This window comes from Salvelinus sp. IW2-2015, linkage group LG16, assembly GCF_002910315.2.
Source record: "Salvelinus sp. IW2-2015 linkage group LG16, ASM291031v2, whole genome shotgun sequence".
NCBI lineage: Eukaryota > Metazoa > Chordata > Actinopteri > Salmoniformes > Salmonidae > Salvelinus > Salvelinus sp. IW2-2015.
In genome coordinates this window covers 17,126,567-17,144,369 of record NC_036856.1, presented here as the reverse complement: position 1 = coordinate 17,144,369, position 17,803 = coordinate 17,126,567, and the positions used below count along the sequence as shown (strand labels likewise).

The following is a 17,803-nucleotide window of genomic DNA, read 5'->3' as shown; positions in this document are numbered from 1 at the left end:
GGCTGAGAACGCACCCTTGTGGGGCCCCAGTGTTGAGGATCAGCGGGGTGGAGATGTTGTTTCCTACCCTCACCATCTGGGGGGCGGCCCGTCAGAAAGTCCAGGACCCAGTTGCACAGGGTGGGGTCGAGACCCAGGGTCTCAAGCTTAATGACGAGTTTGGAGGGTACTATGGTGTTAAATGCTGAGCTGTAGTCAATGAACAGCATTCTTACACAGGTATTCCTCTTGTCCAGATGTGATAGGGCAGTGTGCAGTCTGATGGAGATTGCATCGTCTGTGGACCTATTGGGGCGGTAAGCAAATTGAAGTGGGTCTAGGGTATCAGGTAGGGTGGAGGGGATATGATCCTTGACTAGTCTCTCAAAGCACTTCATGATGACAGAAGTGAGTGCTACGGGGCAATAGTCATTTAGTTCAGTTACCTTTACTTTCTTGGGAATAGGAACAATGGTGGCCATCTAGAAGCATGTGGGCACAGCAGACTGGGATAGGGATTGATTGAATATGTCCGTAAACACACCAGCCAGCTGGTCTGCGCATTCTCTGAGGACGCAAATAGGGATGCCGCCTGGGCCGGCAGCCTTGCGAGGGTTAACACGTTTAAATGTTTTACTCACGTTGGCCACGGAGAAGGAGAGCCCACAGGCTTTTTTCATCTGAAGGACAGCCACTCTGTCTGTCAACACTCACGCACACACGCACGCACACACACACACACACACACACGCACACACACACACACACACACACACACACACACACACACACACACACACACACACACACACACACACACACACACACACACACACACACACACACACACACACACACACCAGTGGGAAAACTGCAATACTGCTTGCACACTCTTGCCTACGTCTAGCTGATCTAGAGTGTAATCATTAGTGCAACAATTGCAAACAAGATTTTCTATTGAACAAATGCAGGTTTGTTTATCCCCGTTTCGTTCCGTTTGCTTCTTTAAGAAACCTTTTTCAACAGAATTGGGGGAATTAAATACACACCTGAGCACACGCAAACACAGTTCACTTTCATAGCAGCCACTTACAAACAGCATGATCACTTTGCTCGTCCTTTTTGCATCTACACGCTCTTCTCCTCTCACCTTTTCCCTTTGCTTGTGGTCTTCAGTGCACAACACATCAGATGGCTGTGACCAGGCGAAAAAAAACTTTTCAAACCAAACCATCATTTCCTAACCACTAACCACTACACACAGCCTACTTTAAAAAATATATATAATTATTTCACCTTTATTTAACCAGGTAGACCAGTTGAGAACAAGTTCTCATTTACAACTGCAACCTGGCCAAGATAAAGCAAAGCAGTGCGACAAAAAACAACAACACAGAGTTACACATGGGATAAACAAAAGTACAGTCAATAACACAATAGAAACATCTATATACAGTGTGTGCAAATGAAGTAAGGAGGTAAGGCAATAAATAGGCCATAGTAGCGAAGTAATTACAATTTAGCAAATTAACACTGGAGTGATAGATGTGCAGATGATGATGTGCAAGTAGAAATACTGGTGTGCAGAAGAGCAAAAAAGTAAATAAAAACAATATGGGGATGAGGTAGGTAGTTGGATGGGCTATTTACAGATGGGCTGTGTACAGCTGCAGTGATTGGTAAGCTGCTCAGATAGCTGATGCATGAAGTTAGTGAGGGAGACATAAGTCTCTAACTTCAGCGATTTTTGCAATTCGTTCCAGTCATTGGCAGCAGAGAACTGGAAGGAAAGGCGGCCAATAGAGGTGTCGGCTTTGGGGATGACCAGCGAGATATGCCTGCTGGTGCGCGTTCTACGGGTGGGTGTTGTTATGGTGACCAGTGAGCTGAGATAAGGCGGAGCTTCACCTAGCAAAGACTTATAGATGACCTGGAGCCAGTGGGTCTGGCGACGAATATGTAGCGAGGGCCAGCCGACGAGAGCATACAGGTCGCAGTGGTGGGTGGTATAAGGGGCTTTGGTGACAAAACGGATGGCACTGTGATAGACTGCATCCAGGTTGCTGAGTAGAGTGTTGGAGGCTATTTTGAAAATGACATCGCCGAAGTCGAGGATCGGTAGGATAGTCAGTTTTACGAGGGTATGTTTGGCAGCGTGAGTGAAGGAGGCTTTGTTGCGAAATAGGAAGCCGATTCTAGATTTAATTTTGGATTGGAGATGCTTAATATGAGTCTGGAAGGAGAGTTTACATTCTAGCGAGACACCTAGGTATTTGTAGTTGTCCACATATTCTAAGTCAGAACCGTCCAGAGTAGTGATGCTAGTCGTTCGGGCGGGGGCGGGCAGCGATCGGTTGAAGAGCATGCATTTAGTTTTACTAGCGTTTAAGAGCAGATGGAGGCCACGAAAGGAGGGTTGTATGGCATTGAAGCTCGTTTGGAGGTTTGTTAGCACAGTGTCCAAAGAAGGGCCAGATGTACACAGAATGGTGTCGTCTGCGTAGAGGTGGATCAAGGAATCACCAGCAGCAAGAGCGACATCATTGATATATACAGAGAAAAGAGTCAGCCTGAGAATTTAACCCTGTGGTACCCCCATAGAGACTGCCAGAGGTCAAGACAACAGGCCCTCCGATTTGACACACTGAACTCTATCTGAGAAGTATTTGGTGAACCAGGCGAGACAGTCATTTGAGAAACCAAGGCTGTTGAGTCTGCTGATAAGAATGTGGTGATTGACAGAGTCGAAAGCCTTGGCCAGGTCGATGAAGATGGCTGCACAGTACTGTCTTTTATCGATGGCGGTTATGATATTGTTTAGTACCTTGAGCGTGGCTGAGGTGCACCCGTGATAAGCACGGAAACCTGATTGCACAGCGGAGTAGGTACGATGGGATTCGAAATGGTCAGTGATCTGTTTGTTAACTTGGCTTTCGAAGACTTTAGAAAGGCAGGGTAGGATGGATATAGGTCTGTAACAGTTTGGGTCTAGTGTCACCCCCTTTGAAGAGCGGGATGACCGCGGCAGCTTTCCAATCTTTAGGATCTCAGACAATACGAAAGAGAGGTTGAACAGACTAGTAATAGGGGTTGCAAAAATGGCGGCGGATAATTTTAGAAAGAGAGTGTCCCGATTGTCTAGCACAGCTGATTTGTACGGGTCCAGGTTTTGCAGCTCTTTCAGAACATCTGATATCTGGATTTGTGTGAAGGAGGAGCTGGGGAGGCTTGGGCAAGTAGCTGCGTGGGGGTGCGGCGCTGCTGGCCGGGGTTGTGGTAGCCAGGAGGAAAGCATAGCCAGCCGTAGTGAAATGCTTATTGAAATTCTCGATTATCGTGGATTTATCAGTGGTGACAACGCCATTGTCAACATAGCTACTAGAACTAACGCTTTAGTAACCCTGCTACAATCATGCAGTACAGTGTACAGTCAGAAAGCCGTTTAGCAGTTATACCAGCGGGCCCCGGTGACAAACCAAAAGCTTCCCTTTACTTAGAAAAGTTCCAGTGTTGGATTGCCATAGCCAGCTAAATAACATGAACTGTGTGTTTTAGTAGGCTAAACTAGCTGAAATCGCTAGCTAAGTAATTAAAAGTGAAAAAAAATATATAAAGTGCATTTGGAAGGTATTCAGACCCCTTGACTTTTTCCACATTTTGTTACGTTACAGCCTTATTCTAAAATTGATTAAATCGTTTTTTTCTTCGTCTCATCAATCTACACACAATACCCCATAATGACAAAGCAAAAACAGGTTTTGATAAATGTTTGCTAATTTATTTAAAAAATATTACATTACATAAGTATTCAGACCCTTTACTCAGTACTTTGCTGAAGCACCTTTGGCAGCGATTACAGCATAGAGTCTGCTTGGGTATGACGCTACAAGCTTGGCACACTTGTATTTGGGGAGTTCCTCCCATTCTTCTCTGCAGATGCTCTCAAGCTCTGTTAGGTTGGATGGGGAGCGTTGGTGCACAGCTATTTTCAGGTCTCTCCAGAGATGTTCGATCGGGTTCAAGTCCGGGCTCTGGCTGGGCCACTCAAGGACAACCAGAGACTTGTCCCGGAGCCACTTCTGCATTGGCTGTATGCTTAGGGTCATTGTCCTGTTGGAAGGTGAACCTTCACCCCAGTCTGAGGTCCTGAGTGCTCTGGAGCAGGTTTTCACCAAGGATCCCTCTGTACTTTGCTCCTTTCATCTTTGCCTCGATCTTGACTAGTCTCTAAGTCCCTGCCACTGAAAAACATCCCCACAGCAATGCTTCACCGTAGGGATGGTGACAGTTTTCCTCCAGACGTGTTGCTTGGCATTCAGGCCAAAGAGTTCAATCTTGGTTTTATCAGACCAGAGAATCTTGATTCTCATGGTCTGAGAKTCTTTAGGTGCTTTTTGCAAACTCCAAGTAGGCTGTCATGTGTATTTTACTGAGGAGTGGCTTCTATCTGGCCACTACCATAAAGGCCTGATTGGTGGAGTGCTGCAGAGATGGTTGTCCTTCTGGAAGTTTCTCCCATCTCCACAGAGGAACTCTAGAGCTCTGCCAGAGTGACCATCGGGTTCTTGGTCACCTCCCTGACCAAGCCCCTTCTCCCCTGACTGCTCAGTTATACTGGGCGGCCAGCTCTAGGAAGAGTCTTGGTGGTTCCAAACTTCTTCCAATTACTAATGATGGAGGCCATGGTGTTCTTGGAGACCTTCAATGCTGCAGAAATGTTTTGGTAAACTTCCCCAGATCTGTGCCTCAACACAATTCTGTCTCAGACCTATACGGACAATTCCTTTGACTTCATGGCTTGGTGTTTGCTCTGACATGCACTGTCAACTGTGGGACCTTATAAAGACAGGTGTGTGCCTTTCCAAATCATGTCCAATCAATTGAATTTGCCACAGGTGGACTCCAATCAAGTTGTATAAACATCTCAAGGATGATCAATGGTAAAGGTATTTCTGTTTTTTATTTTTAATACATTTGCTGAAATRTAAAAAAACTAACCGTTTTCACCTTGTCAATATGGGGTATTGTGTGTAGATTGCTGAAGTAATTTTTTTTTTATTTAATCAATTTTAGAATAAGGCTGTAATGTAACAAAATGTGGGGAAAAAATGTACGAAGCTCTCTCTTGCTCTTTCTCTTGCTTCTTCAATTAATTTTTTTATAATTTGTTAAAAACTGTTCAACTATTGTCTTTCTCTCTCTTTGAGAGAACTACTCACCACATTTTATCCACTGCAGTGCTAGCTAGCTGTAGCTTATGCTTTCAGTACTAGATTATTTCTCTGATCCTTTGATTGGGTGGACAACATGTCAGTTCATGCTGCAAGAGCTCTGATAGGTTGGAGGTCGTCCTCTGGAAGTTGTCATATTTACTGTGTAAGTCTATGAAAGGGGTTGAGAACCATGAGCCTCCTAGGTTTTGTATTGAAGTCAATGTACCCAGAGGAGGACGGAAGCTAGCTGTCCTCTGCCTACACTACACTATGGTACTACCCTATAGAGTGCTGTTGAGGCTACTGTAGACAATCATTGCAAAACAGTGTTAAAATAAATTATTTGGTGACATTAATATATTTAGTATTGTTTTATCTAAAAAAAAAAGTTTTTATGTTTAACAATTTTTATTTTTATGAAATTCATTGAGGACAATGGTCCTCCCCTTCCTCTGCTGAGGAGCCTCCACACACACGCACGCACGCACGCACGCACGCACGCACGCACGCACGCACGCACACACACACACACACACACACACACACACACACACACACACACACACACACACACACACACACACACACACAATCACAGCGAAGGCGCTATGGCAACAGCACAGAGATGTGCAGTCACCGCAGTGTGAGAACAATATTGACTTACCACACCTCACCACTCACAGCCCCCTTTCCAAAAATCCCTCCACCCCCTTCCTCACTCCCTCACTCCTTCCCTCTTCCTCCACCAGGTCCAGTGTGTCTGGTGCAGTTTTCTGTATTTAAGGAAACTCACAGCACTGGCAGCAGTACAGAGGGGCTGGCAGCCCCTACCCCAGCCCGTACCTCAGCCCTCTTTCTACCCAGGGCCTGCTCTGGCATTGCTCTTGGCAGCAGTACAAAGCCCTGGGCAGGCATAGAGCCGTGTGGGTCAAGGGCTTGGGCAACGCCAACGCACATATGTGCCTGAGCTCGACAGGCCTCACCCTCCAACGTGACCCGGCGTGGGGGGAGGGAAAATTAAGACAATAAAGCAAGCAGACGTGAGATAGAAATAAATATATGAGGTATTGTCATTATGGAGCCGGCAGGGGGTCCTGGAGCGGGAATGAAAGCATATTTGCCGTTATGGCCACAGGTTTGATCAAGGCCCATTTTGGGATTACCGCTTTGGCAGGAGGACAGCACGCCACTGCGCTCTCAGCTGAAAATAGATTCTGTGAAATACGTCTAATAAAATAAATAAGATTACTCACCTCTCTCCTTACAGTGTGAGAGGCTGAGTGAGGTCCTGGGGTTGCGTGCGTGCGATTGGGAAAGATGAGAAGAGGTTAGAGAGTGGACTGAGGGAGGCAGGAAGGGAGGAATGAAGAGGGAAAGGGAGAGAGAGGCATCCCTGCTGTCAGCTCTCTAGTGTTTTCTCCCCTCGTTAGAACAGAGGCACCCTATTAAGGCACTGCCTGGAAGACTGGTTAGCAAATACAATGACCTCAGACTACACAGACTAGAGAAAGAGAGAGAGAGAGAGAGAGAGAGAGAGAGAGAGAGAGGGGATTAGGGTGTGCTGAGCTCATTATTAAGGTTACTAACAGTTTAAGCAACATTCAATAAGGCAATACAATAAGGCATTTATCAGTTCAATAAGTGATTGCAAAAACATAACATAATTGTGTGAATTATTACATATAACTCAGAGTCCGTTGAATTCGGGATAGATCAGTTGCACAGCTGTATGCCTTAAGCCTACACACAAATCATGCGGATGGGCTGTCGACCATCAGTATTTACCATAGCCATCACTTTTCTTTACTGACCCGGCTGGAGGCAATTAGGAATAAAGGGCTGGATGGAGAAGTAAATAGCGGTGATATACAGTATAGATGCATACTGTACATACGTACGTAATCAAGGGTGCAAATCAACTGACCGCACCACCATAGGATATGAATGTGTCAGTGGGCGGAATGTGAGACAGTGTGAAACTCAATCCGCTGTACTCTGAGTAAACCACTCTCTCCCTCGCACCCTCCACCTAGCGCTCCTGTCAGAACACTTATCCCTGATTGACAGCTGGCTGGGGGCTGCCAGGCCAGTCAGAGGTGGGTGCGGGAGTGAGGGGGCGGGAGCTGGGAGAGTTAACCCCTGGTGTCTGGGACAGCTGCAGTGTCGCTGGCTGCTGCACGTCATAAATTATCTCTAAAGAGGGTTTACTTTTTATTTTAATGGGGGCTGTAAATTTACGTTGTTGAGGCCCTGAGAGAGCTATTTTTAAAGGGGCACTCTCTGTCTTTTCAGCTCTCCCTTCTATTTCTCTAAGAGAGGAGAGGGGTGGAGACACTGGAGCTCTGCCATCCGTCTTGTGGTCTTTTTTACCTGCAGCCAGTTTGTACTTGATGGGCAACATTAGGAAACTAATAGAAATAAGCTTCTGTAAACTATACATCATACATTTCCACTACAGTGTGCCTGTACAGTGCAGTATGTGTGTGCTTGTATGCTTGTGTTAGTGTGAGTCATAATACAGGGAGACTTCCAGTAGTGGTGTTATGCTCTCATTGTTCCACACGGTAAAGTCCCTAACAGTTCCTCCCTCCTCCCTCTGCAGGTGCTGTTTGCTCTGAACCAGACCCTGCTGCAGCATGAGAGTGTGAGAGCAGGCAGTCTGCAGGGCTCCTTCACCACAGAGGACCTCATCACACACTATAACTGTGGAGACCTCAGCTCCATCATCTTCAACCATGACACTTCACAGGTACGTCCACCAGGGCTAGAAGACCCAGTGGGGCTAAAGCCGTGCTATTCCATCGTGGTCCTGAAGATACAGGCTTTTGGTCCTGCTCAGCATTAACACACCTTACCATCAAGCCCTGACCTACAATGACCACACCCTATGGTTTTGGGGCGGCAGGTGGTTGGAGCGTTGGGCCAGTAACCAAAAGGTTGCTAGATCGAATCCCCAAGCTGACAAGGTAAAAATCTGTCGTTCTGCCCCTGAACAAGGCAGTTAACCCAGTAGGCCGTCATTGTAAATAAGAATTTGTTCTTAACTGACTTGCCTAGTTAAATAAAGATTAAATAAAAAAAWTTACAAAATGGTTGTCACACACCATGTACTTTAAATCCTCTATGGTCATACCAACTACAGTATGATCATATTTCAACAGTCAAAAACACTGTACATGTATGTATACAGTGGGGCAAAAAAGTATTTAGTCAGCCACCAATTGTGCAAGTTCTCCCACTTAAAAAGATGAGAGAGGCCTGTAATTTTTATCATAGGTACACTTCAACTATGACAGACAAAATGAGGAAAATAAATCCAGAAAATCACATTGTAGGATTTTTTATGAATTTATTTGCAAATTATGGTGGAAAATAAGTATTTGGTCACCTACAAACAAGCAAGATTTCCGGCTCTCACAGACCTGTAACTTCTTCTTTAAGAGGCTAAATACTTTTTTGCCCCACTGTATGTTGTCACACTGATTACACACTCATGGTTATCACCGTTTAGGAGTCTGAACTAGGGTCAATTCAGCATATTACAATCACTTTACCTTCACAGGTGTATTATTAGTTCCAGACAAATGATGCGATAAGACATTATCTTCTATCTCCTTGGCCCCTAAAGACCATGCCTCCTACAGTCGTCTCCATCGTCCATCCACTAAATCAGTCCAGTTAGCCTTGGTTCTTTATATAATAATAACACATAATTAACATTCCATACCACATGCTATAACCATCTAATGGTTGATGGCGGTGCCTGGCCGAGCTGATCTATGGCAGGCCTTATGAACTCTTCCGGAGTAGCAGGTGTTCCCTGATAAATGGATGGTAATCCCCTGCCCCCATGCTCTCCCAGCTCCATCTTCATCTACTGGGGGCCCGATGGGCCGCAGGGGGGGAGAGGTTAATGCAGACGGCCTCCTCAGTCCCAGCCTCAGCCTATCCACCAGAGAGTGTAGCGCAACTAGGAGGTTCAAAGGGAGCAGGCTTGAGGAGGCCTCGGCCAGGGCCGCGACCAGAAGTGAGGAAGGGAGGAAATATTTCCCTGTCATTTCTCATTTCCTGAGCAGCCAGTATTGAGTGCAGCTAATGGGCCTTCCTGTGATAGGTTATCTGCATGTGGTTACCCCCCCCCCCCTTAACCCCCTCCCTTTGACCATTAAACGCTCAAGCGGTCCTCATTCATCAGAGAACCGCTGGGGCCTCCCTCCTCACTCTCTTTACTTTACTTTTCTCTGATTCTCCTTCTCTAGCTCAGTCACTCCCACAGGACTCACCAGTGCTAACCAGAGCAGAGAGAGAGAGAGAGAGAGAGGTCAAGAAAGAGACAGGACAAAAGGAGAGAGGGAGGATTTGAGGGAAAGGGTATTTAGAAAGAGGAAGAAGAAAAGTTTTACAGATAGAGATACAGTATATAGACAAGGAGGGATCATCACTGTATCAAAGAGAATGGTTCATGTCCCTGGTTACACATGGTGGCATATAGATCAAAGTGTTTGAATACAGTTCTTAGATGTACCATGAAATCCAGGTCTTGAGAGGGAAAGTAGAAGAAGACAAAGAGAGAGCGGAGGAGAGAGAGAGAGAGAGAGAAAGAGAGAGCGAGAGAAGAGAGAGAGAGAGAGAGAAAGAGAGAGCGAGAGAGAGAGGAGAGAGAGAGAGAGAGAGAGAGAGAGAGAGAGAGAGGAGATTAAGAGACTGAGATCGGAGAGAGAGAGAGTGAGCGAAGAGAGAGAGAGCAAGCGAGAGCGAGAGAGCAAGAGATAGAGAGAGAGAGCGAGAGAAGAGCAAGCGATAGAGATAGAGAGCGAGAGCGTGAGCGAGACAGAAAGCGAGATTAAGAGACTGTGAGATGGGATGAGAGTGTTTTGGGGGAGCGCGAGATAATTTTATTTTTTTCATTGGGGGTGGTTACAGGCACAATATTTACATTTATATAATTTCATATTCCATATATTTTCAATTCATTATTTCATACATTTACTGTGGACTGCCACTCAGAAGAATAAAAAAATAATTAAAAATAGAACATTACAATAAGTGCATATCTACAAAGTCTTACTTACTTCAGTATAAACAGGGGAAAAAAGCTAAATAAAAAGTGGGCCTCCACCCCGACCCCCCATCCCAGTCCCCCAACCTGTTCCACCCCAAACCCCTCATCCAATTCCCCTAACCTGTCTTCACACCCCACCCATCCCATTCCCCTTTACCTGTCTTCCACCCCCAACCCCCATCCCATTCCCCAACCTGTCTCCACCCCCAACCCCTATCCCATCCCCTAACCTGTCTTCACCCCCAACCCATTCCCCTAACCTGTCTCCACCGCCAACCCCATCCCATTCCCCTAACCTTTGTGGCTTTCGTCGAGAAGCGTTGTCTTAAAAAAGAGAAACTCCTGGGGATAGGGACTGACAATGCCTCTGTTATGACGGATTAACAATGGGGTCCATAAAGTGCTGAAGGAGGAGTATGGCCTCAAATATCTGGTTCTTATTCGCTGTGTGTGCCACTCTCTGCAGCTTGCTCATTTGTAGTTCTAAACATATTTAGGGTGTTTTTTACTCACTTTTTGTCTCTCCCACAACGTTATTCCTCTCTCCTACAGCGTCCATCACAATTACATGCACATGGCCAATTATGCAAATTAGGTGATGACGTCATTTAGCGACTTCTAGCGACTTTTAGGACAGCCAATAGCTACTTTCCTTACTGAGGAGTTGGCAACACTGTCAGGGCACTAGCGTCCCACCTCGACAACATCCGGTGAAATTGCAGAGCGCGAAATTCAAAATACAAAAATCGTAATATTAAACATTCATGAACATATAAGTGTCTTACATCGTTTAAAAGCATAACTTCTTGTTAATCCAGCCGCATTGTCAGATTTCAAAAAGGCTTTAGGTCGAAAGCATACCATGCGATTATCTGAGGACAGCGCCCCACACACAAAAGCATTAAACATTTTCCAAACCAGCAGAGGTGTCACAAAAGTCAGAAATAGCGATAACATAAATCACTTACCTTTGAAGATCTTCCTCTGTTTGCAATCCCAAGGGTCCCAGCTACACAACAAATGGTTGTTTTGTTCGATAAAGTCCTTCTTTGTATCCCTAAAAAGTCAGTTTAGTTGGCACGTTTGATTCAGTAATCCACCCATTCCACTCGTGCAACGTGCATACAAAGGAATCCCAAAAGTTACCAATAAACTTCGTCCAAACAAGTCAAACAACGTTTCTAATCAATCCTCAGGTACCCTAATGTGTAAATAAACAATAAAATTTAAGACGGAATGTAGTATGTTCAATACCGGAGATAAATAACGAGGTGCAAGACTACAGTCAAAATGAGAGCCACCTTGAAAAACTATAATTACTAAGTCATTTTTTTTTAAACAAGCCTGAAACCCTTTCTAAAGACTGTTGACATCTAGTGGAAGCCATAGGAACGGCAATCTGGGAGGTATTCCTTTGAATATCCTATAAACAAGCATTTAAATGAGCTGTGACCTCAACAAAAAAAAGAATCCGGATGGATTGTCCTCGGGTTTTTGCCTGGCATATCAGTTCTGTTATACTCACAGCCATTACACTTCAGAGTGTTTTCTAATCTATCTAATTATATGCATATCCTAGCTTCTGGGCCTGAGTAACAGGCAGTTTACTTTGGGCACGTCATTCATCCAAATTTCCTGAATACTGCCCCCTATCCCTAAAAAGTTAAATAGTAACTGTATCCACTGGAGAATTGGGAGAGAGTGAGGTGATTGCTATCTAAGAGTTAACATATTTTTTTGCATCAGTGCTGCCTGCCAAAAAATCTAATCAAAAATCTAAATCAAATCAAATTGTATTCGTCACATGCGCTGAATACAACAGGTGTAAACCTTACAGTGAAATGCTTACTTACAAGCCCTTAACCAACAATGTAGTTTTAAGAAAAAATATGTTTTAAGAAAGTATTTACTAAATAAACTGAAGTAAACAATAAATAAATACAAATAAAAATGAAAAAAATAAGAAAAAAGAAAAATAACAAAGAATTAAAGAGCAACATAAAATAACAGTAGCAAGGGGGTACTGGTCAGAGTCAATGTGCGGGTAGTCAAGGTAATTGAGGTAATATGTACAGTGAGGGAAAAAAGTATTTGATCCCCTGCTGATTTTGTTTGCCCACTGACAAAGAAATGATCCGTCTATAATTTTAATGGTAGGTTTATTTGAACAGTGAGAGACAGAACAACAAAATAAAAATTCAGAAAACCCATGTCAAAAATGTTATAAATTGATTTGCATTTTAATGAGGGAAATAAGTATTTGACCCCCTCTCAATCAGAAAGATTTCTGCCTCCCAGGTGTCTTTTATACAGGTAACGAGCTGTATAAACTCGAAGCACAACCCAACCAAGCCGCACTGCTTCTTAACACAGCGCGCCTCCAACCCGGAAGCCAGCCGCACCAATGTGTCAGAGGAAACACCGTGCNTGATTTGCATTTTAATGAGGGAAATAAGTATTTGACCCCCTCTCAATCAGAAAGATTTCTGCCTCCCAGGTGTCTTTTATACAGGTAACGAGCTGTATAAACTCGAAGCACAACCCAACCAAGCCGCACTGCTTCTTAACACAGCGCGCCTCCAACCCGGAAGCCAGCCGCACCAATGTGTCAGAGGAAACACCGTGCACCTGGCCCCCTTGGTTAGCGCGCACTGCGCCCGGCCCGCCACAGGAGTCACTGGAGCGCGATGAGACAAGGATATCCCTACCGGCCAAACCCTCCCTAACCCGGACGACGCTAGCCCAATTGTGCGTCGCCCCACGGACCTCCCGGTCGCGGCCGGCTGCGACAGAGCCTGGGCGCGAACCCAGAGACTCTGGTGGCGCAGCTAGCACTGCGATGCAGTGCCCTAGACCACTGCGCCAGCTAGCACTGCGATGCAGTGCCCTAGACCACTGCGCCACCCGGGAGGCACGTAGGTGTTATTTTTGTCCAGGTGGGAAAGGGCAGTGTGGAGTGCAATAGACATTGCGTCATCTGTGGATCTGTTGGGGCGGTATGTGAATAAGAGTGGGTCTAGGGTTTCTGGGATAATGGTGKTGATGTRAGYCATGACCAGCCTTTCAAAGCAYTTCATGACTACAGATGTGAGTGCTACGGGTCAGTAGTCATTTAGACAGGTTACCTTGGCGTTCTTGGGTACAGGGCCTATGGTGGTTTCCTTGAAACATGTTGGTATTACAGACTCGGTCAGGGACAGGTTGATAAAGTCAGTGAAGACACTTACCAGTTGGTCAGCGCATGCTCGGAGTACACGTCCTGGTAATCTGTCTGTGAATGTTGACCTGTTAAAGGTCTTACTCACATCGGCTACGGAGAGCGATTGATTGATTGAGAGATTCAAGGAGCTATCATCTTTCAGTAACATAATAGATGCGAAGCATTGAATATTTATATTCAACCACTTCGAAATGAATGTTGTAACTTTGCCCCAGAAGCATTTAAATTCAGGGTACTCCTCCCACGTCATATAAAGGAATGTGCCTACCTGATTTAGGGGACACAGTGAAAACTTAGGAGTTGAGGCCAATTTCATCGTAAAATGTTTCCTTGGTGTTAAATACAGTCTGTGAACAAACCTAAAATGTATAAATTGATGGTTCAGATTATGGGATGCCAAGGTCATATTTTTCCATATTCTATTATAGTTAAAGGGTTGTTCAGATTCAATTAGATCTGTGGACCATCATTTTTTAATGGCTAGAGACTATTGATGCTAACAGCGCAGCTCATCACTCACACATACCTATGTAATTAGGTGTTTTTCATGCAGCTGTCCAGTCCTTTTCATCACATTTAGTGCTGCAGCTCAATCAGCAGCCAGGTCACCCATGATACAAGTCAGTATTCAACATCCATCTTATTTTACAACGAAGGCTTACCCCTCCCCTAACCCGAACAACGCTGGGCCAATTGTGCGCCGCCCTATGGAACTCCCGATCACAGCTGGTTGTGATACAGCCCGGTATCAAACCAGGGTCTATAGTGATGCCTCTATCACTGAGATGCAGTGCCTTAGACCGCTGCACCACTTGGGAGCCTTAAAATGTTTGAGGACGTCGGGAGATGATGTAGAAAACTGGCCACTAGGGGCAGCAGTGAGCGCTGTTACCTTCAAGTAGGTTTGGGTTTTGCTAGGTGTTGTTGACAGGGATGCAGAGGGGCGTAAGCATCTGCCTCTGAATGCTCCAAAGGTTGCAATTTTGAATCCAGCATTTTAAGCCTATCCCAAACCTTAACCCTTGCCTTAACTATTCAGAGTTAATGCATAACCTTAACTTTTCTGAGTTAATGCCTAAACTTAACCCTAAACTTAAAAATACAGAGTTAATGCCTAAACTTAACCTTAAACAGTTTGAGATGTGACGTTTGCAACAACTTCGAAATTTGACAAACATGGATGAATGTCTAATTCTGACTTGAGACTGTGAGAGCTAGTTGCAATCAGACACAGACTTTGATCAGCAGCTACAGGTGTCCACATCATACAGTACAGTTCAGGGCCCTCCAGGCAATCAGTCTTCAAAGCCCCAAGAGACAACACACACACACACACACACACACACACACACACACACACACACACACACACACACACACACACACAACACACACACACAACACACACACACACACACTATCACCACACAACCACACCACATCTCCCTCACACCACCCCTGTACCCTCTGACGCTCTTTTCCTGATACCCCTTCCTGGTCTCTCTCCATCTCTCTCTCTTTTCCCGCTCTCTCCTTCGCCTCCTCCATTCTCTCACTGGGGAGGAGTAGCCCTGGTCAGGGAAGTGCGAGAGGAAACTTGTTCCTAAACAACACTTTGACCCCAGAGCGTTAAGAAAACTGAACAGAGATACTCCTGAGAGCAGTACAGTGCGGGCCTCAAGGTGCAGTCTTGCAGCCTGGCCTGTGTGTAGTAATGTGTAGTGTCAGCTTATGATAGAGCAGGATCCTCAGCCTATCCCTGTTAAAGGTGGCCCTTGAGGCCCCCTCTAACGCAAGACTTACCCTCCCACTCCACTCCCATTCCCCCAAGACCTCTTAAATAATCCGCAGATTACGGGCCTGGCCTAGCCCCTGGCCGGGCCAGAGCTGACTACAGCCAGGACGCTGTCGGCTGTAAAAATCATCAAACCGCAATTAAACACACATTCTCTATCACACACACACACCACACACACACACACTACACACACAACACACACACACACACACACACACACACACACACACACACACACACACACACACAAACACCACACCACACACACACACACCACACACACACACACACGTAGGCATGCAAACACACATATACACACACCCTTTCCAGTATGAATGTCAGTCTCTCGTCTCTCTCTCTCTCTCTCTCTCTCTCTTCTCTCTCTCTCTCTCTCTCTTTCTCTCTCTCTCTCCTCTTCTCCTCTCTCTCTCTCTCTGTAGCAGGTAGTCATTTTCCATCAGGCTGTCATGCTACACATGGCTTCGGCGAAATGTTCAGGAACACTTTCTCCTGCCAGGTTGCACACTCACACGGGGCACACGTGTGCCAGGACGTCACTAACACCCTCCTTCTCTCACTCTGTCCTTCTCTCTTTCCTTGTTCTCTCACTCTGTCCCTCTCACTTTCCTTTTCTATCCCCTTCCCCTCCCTCTCCTGCTCTCTCTTCACCCTTCCCCCTCTCTTACTCTCTCTCTCTCTCTCTCTCTCTCTTTCTTTCTTTCTTTCTTTCTTTCTTTCTTTCCTTCTTTCTTTCTTTCTTTCTTTCTTTCTCTCTCTCTCTATCGCTCTCTCTCAGCTCCCTCACTTCATCAACAGTTCCCTGCCGGCCCATGAGAAGACCACAGCACTTCAGATTGACAACTACTTCCGCCAGGAGCTCATCTACAAACGCAATGAGCGAATGGCACACCGCATCTCCGCCCTCATCCAGCGAAACCCCTCCCAGACCTTCTTCTTTGCTTTTGGTGCAGGTGAGTGGGGAGGTTTGGGAGGTCATGAGTCCAGGAAACCCTGATCTATGGTCACCTCTACAGATTAAGGGGAGGATTTTGAGATGGTAATCTGAACCTAGATCTGTGCCTATGGGCACTTCAATGGGACCCCATCTCTGGTGCTTACAGAAACTCTGTGTGTCTGTTTTTCACCAGCACTGAAGCTTAGTGTTGGGACAGAGGGAGCTGGAAGTGGCGGCAGGTTGGATGGGGGGACAGTAGTAAATGGTAGATGACCTTTCCTTATGGCCCAGTCAGAGGTGGGTTTTGTCAGCCAGAGCAGAGGAGACAGATGAAGTCAGGAGGCCATGTTCACAGTGCTCCCCTGCACCTCAGCCCTCCCTCAGCTGTCTCCAGCCACCAGTAAAGACTAATGGAGCGTAGAGCTGAGGAGAGGAACTTACAGTGCTACACACCCCACATCTCAGTGGAGGCAAGGAATGCTCACGGTTACAGTTCCGTGTGTGTGTGTGTATACTGATGTGTGTTGTGTGTGCTGTGTGGGTGATGTGTGTTGTGTGGTGTGTGTGTGTGTGTTGTGTGTTGTGTGTGGTGTGTGTGTGTGTGTGTGTGTGGTGTGTGCGTGCTTGGCGTCGCGTGCGTGCGTGCGTGCGTGCGTGCGTGCGTGCGTGCGTGCGTGCGTGCGCGTGGTGTGTGTGTGTGCGCGACACCAATGTTAATGTGTGTTTAGGTGAACAATGGTGAGCATATTGATCTAATTCACATGTTTGAAAGCAAACTGGAGAAAGAGCAGGACAATAATAGTCTTTCAATGGTTCCCAGATCTCTGGCATGTAGAAACATATGTAAAAACACTCACACACGCACGACACACCCACACCAACTTACGCGCTATGCACACACACACACAGCTATAGTGCCTAATTACCAGCAGTTCCTCCCAAATTCCAGAAATGAAGGAACCATGAACTGTTTTGTTTCAATTAGCATGTCCATGCTGATGCTGCTAATTGTTCCTGAGATGGTGCACTGTGTCCTGTAGGAGAGGGGAGTGTGTGCGTGCGTGACTGTGCGTGCGGCGGCGTGGTGTGTGTGTGTGTGTGGTGTTGTGTGTTGTGTGTGGTGTTTTGTGCGTGCGTGCGTGCGTGCGTGTGTGCGCGCGCACGCTGTTGACGTGTGATGCGTGTGGTTGTTTTTGGTGTGTGCATGGCACACTGAATGGGTTTGAAGAGCTAACTAGTTAATGCTTCATCTAATTAATCCATGGCCAGCATTCCGTGAACGGCTGGAGGAAAAAGGGCTGATGAATCTGAAAGATACATCCTCCTTTATTAAAATGTGTTTGCATGGAACACAGAAACCCATGTTGAACCACAGATAACAAGGTGAACCAAAACCGTTCCTCCCAGCCAGAGCTAAGGAATGAGAGAGAGAGCAGACTGAGTGGGTATGGGGGAGGGTAGTGGGTGGGGGTTTAGAGGGGAGTACGGTTTAGGGGAGTAGGGGTTTAGAGGGGAGTAGGGGGTGCATGCGAAGTAGGGGCGTTGGAGGAGGAGTTAGGGAGTTAGAGGGGGAGTA

The 17,803-nt window shown here is 46.1% G+C and overlaps 1 protein-coding gene across 2 annotated transcripts in view; it reads left to right on the top strand.

The window, feature by feature from the left end:
• Positions 1–17,803, top strand: part of trabd2b (TraB domain containing 2B) — a 104,137-nt gene that overhangs the window by 50,704 nt on the left and 35,630 nt on the right. For both annotated transcript variants that reach the window (XM_024004936.2, XM_024004937.2), the window contains exons 3-4: positions 7,795–7,941; positions 16,069–16,243. In XM_024004936.2, the coding sequence (XP_023860704.1) occupies positions 7,795–7,941; positions 16,069–16,243 (322 nt within the window). The remainder of the gene's footprint in view (positions 1–7,794; positions 7,942–16,068; positions 16,244–17,803) is intronic.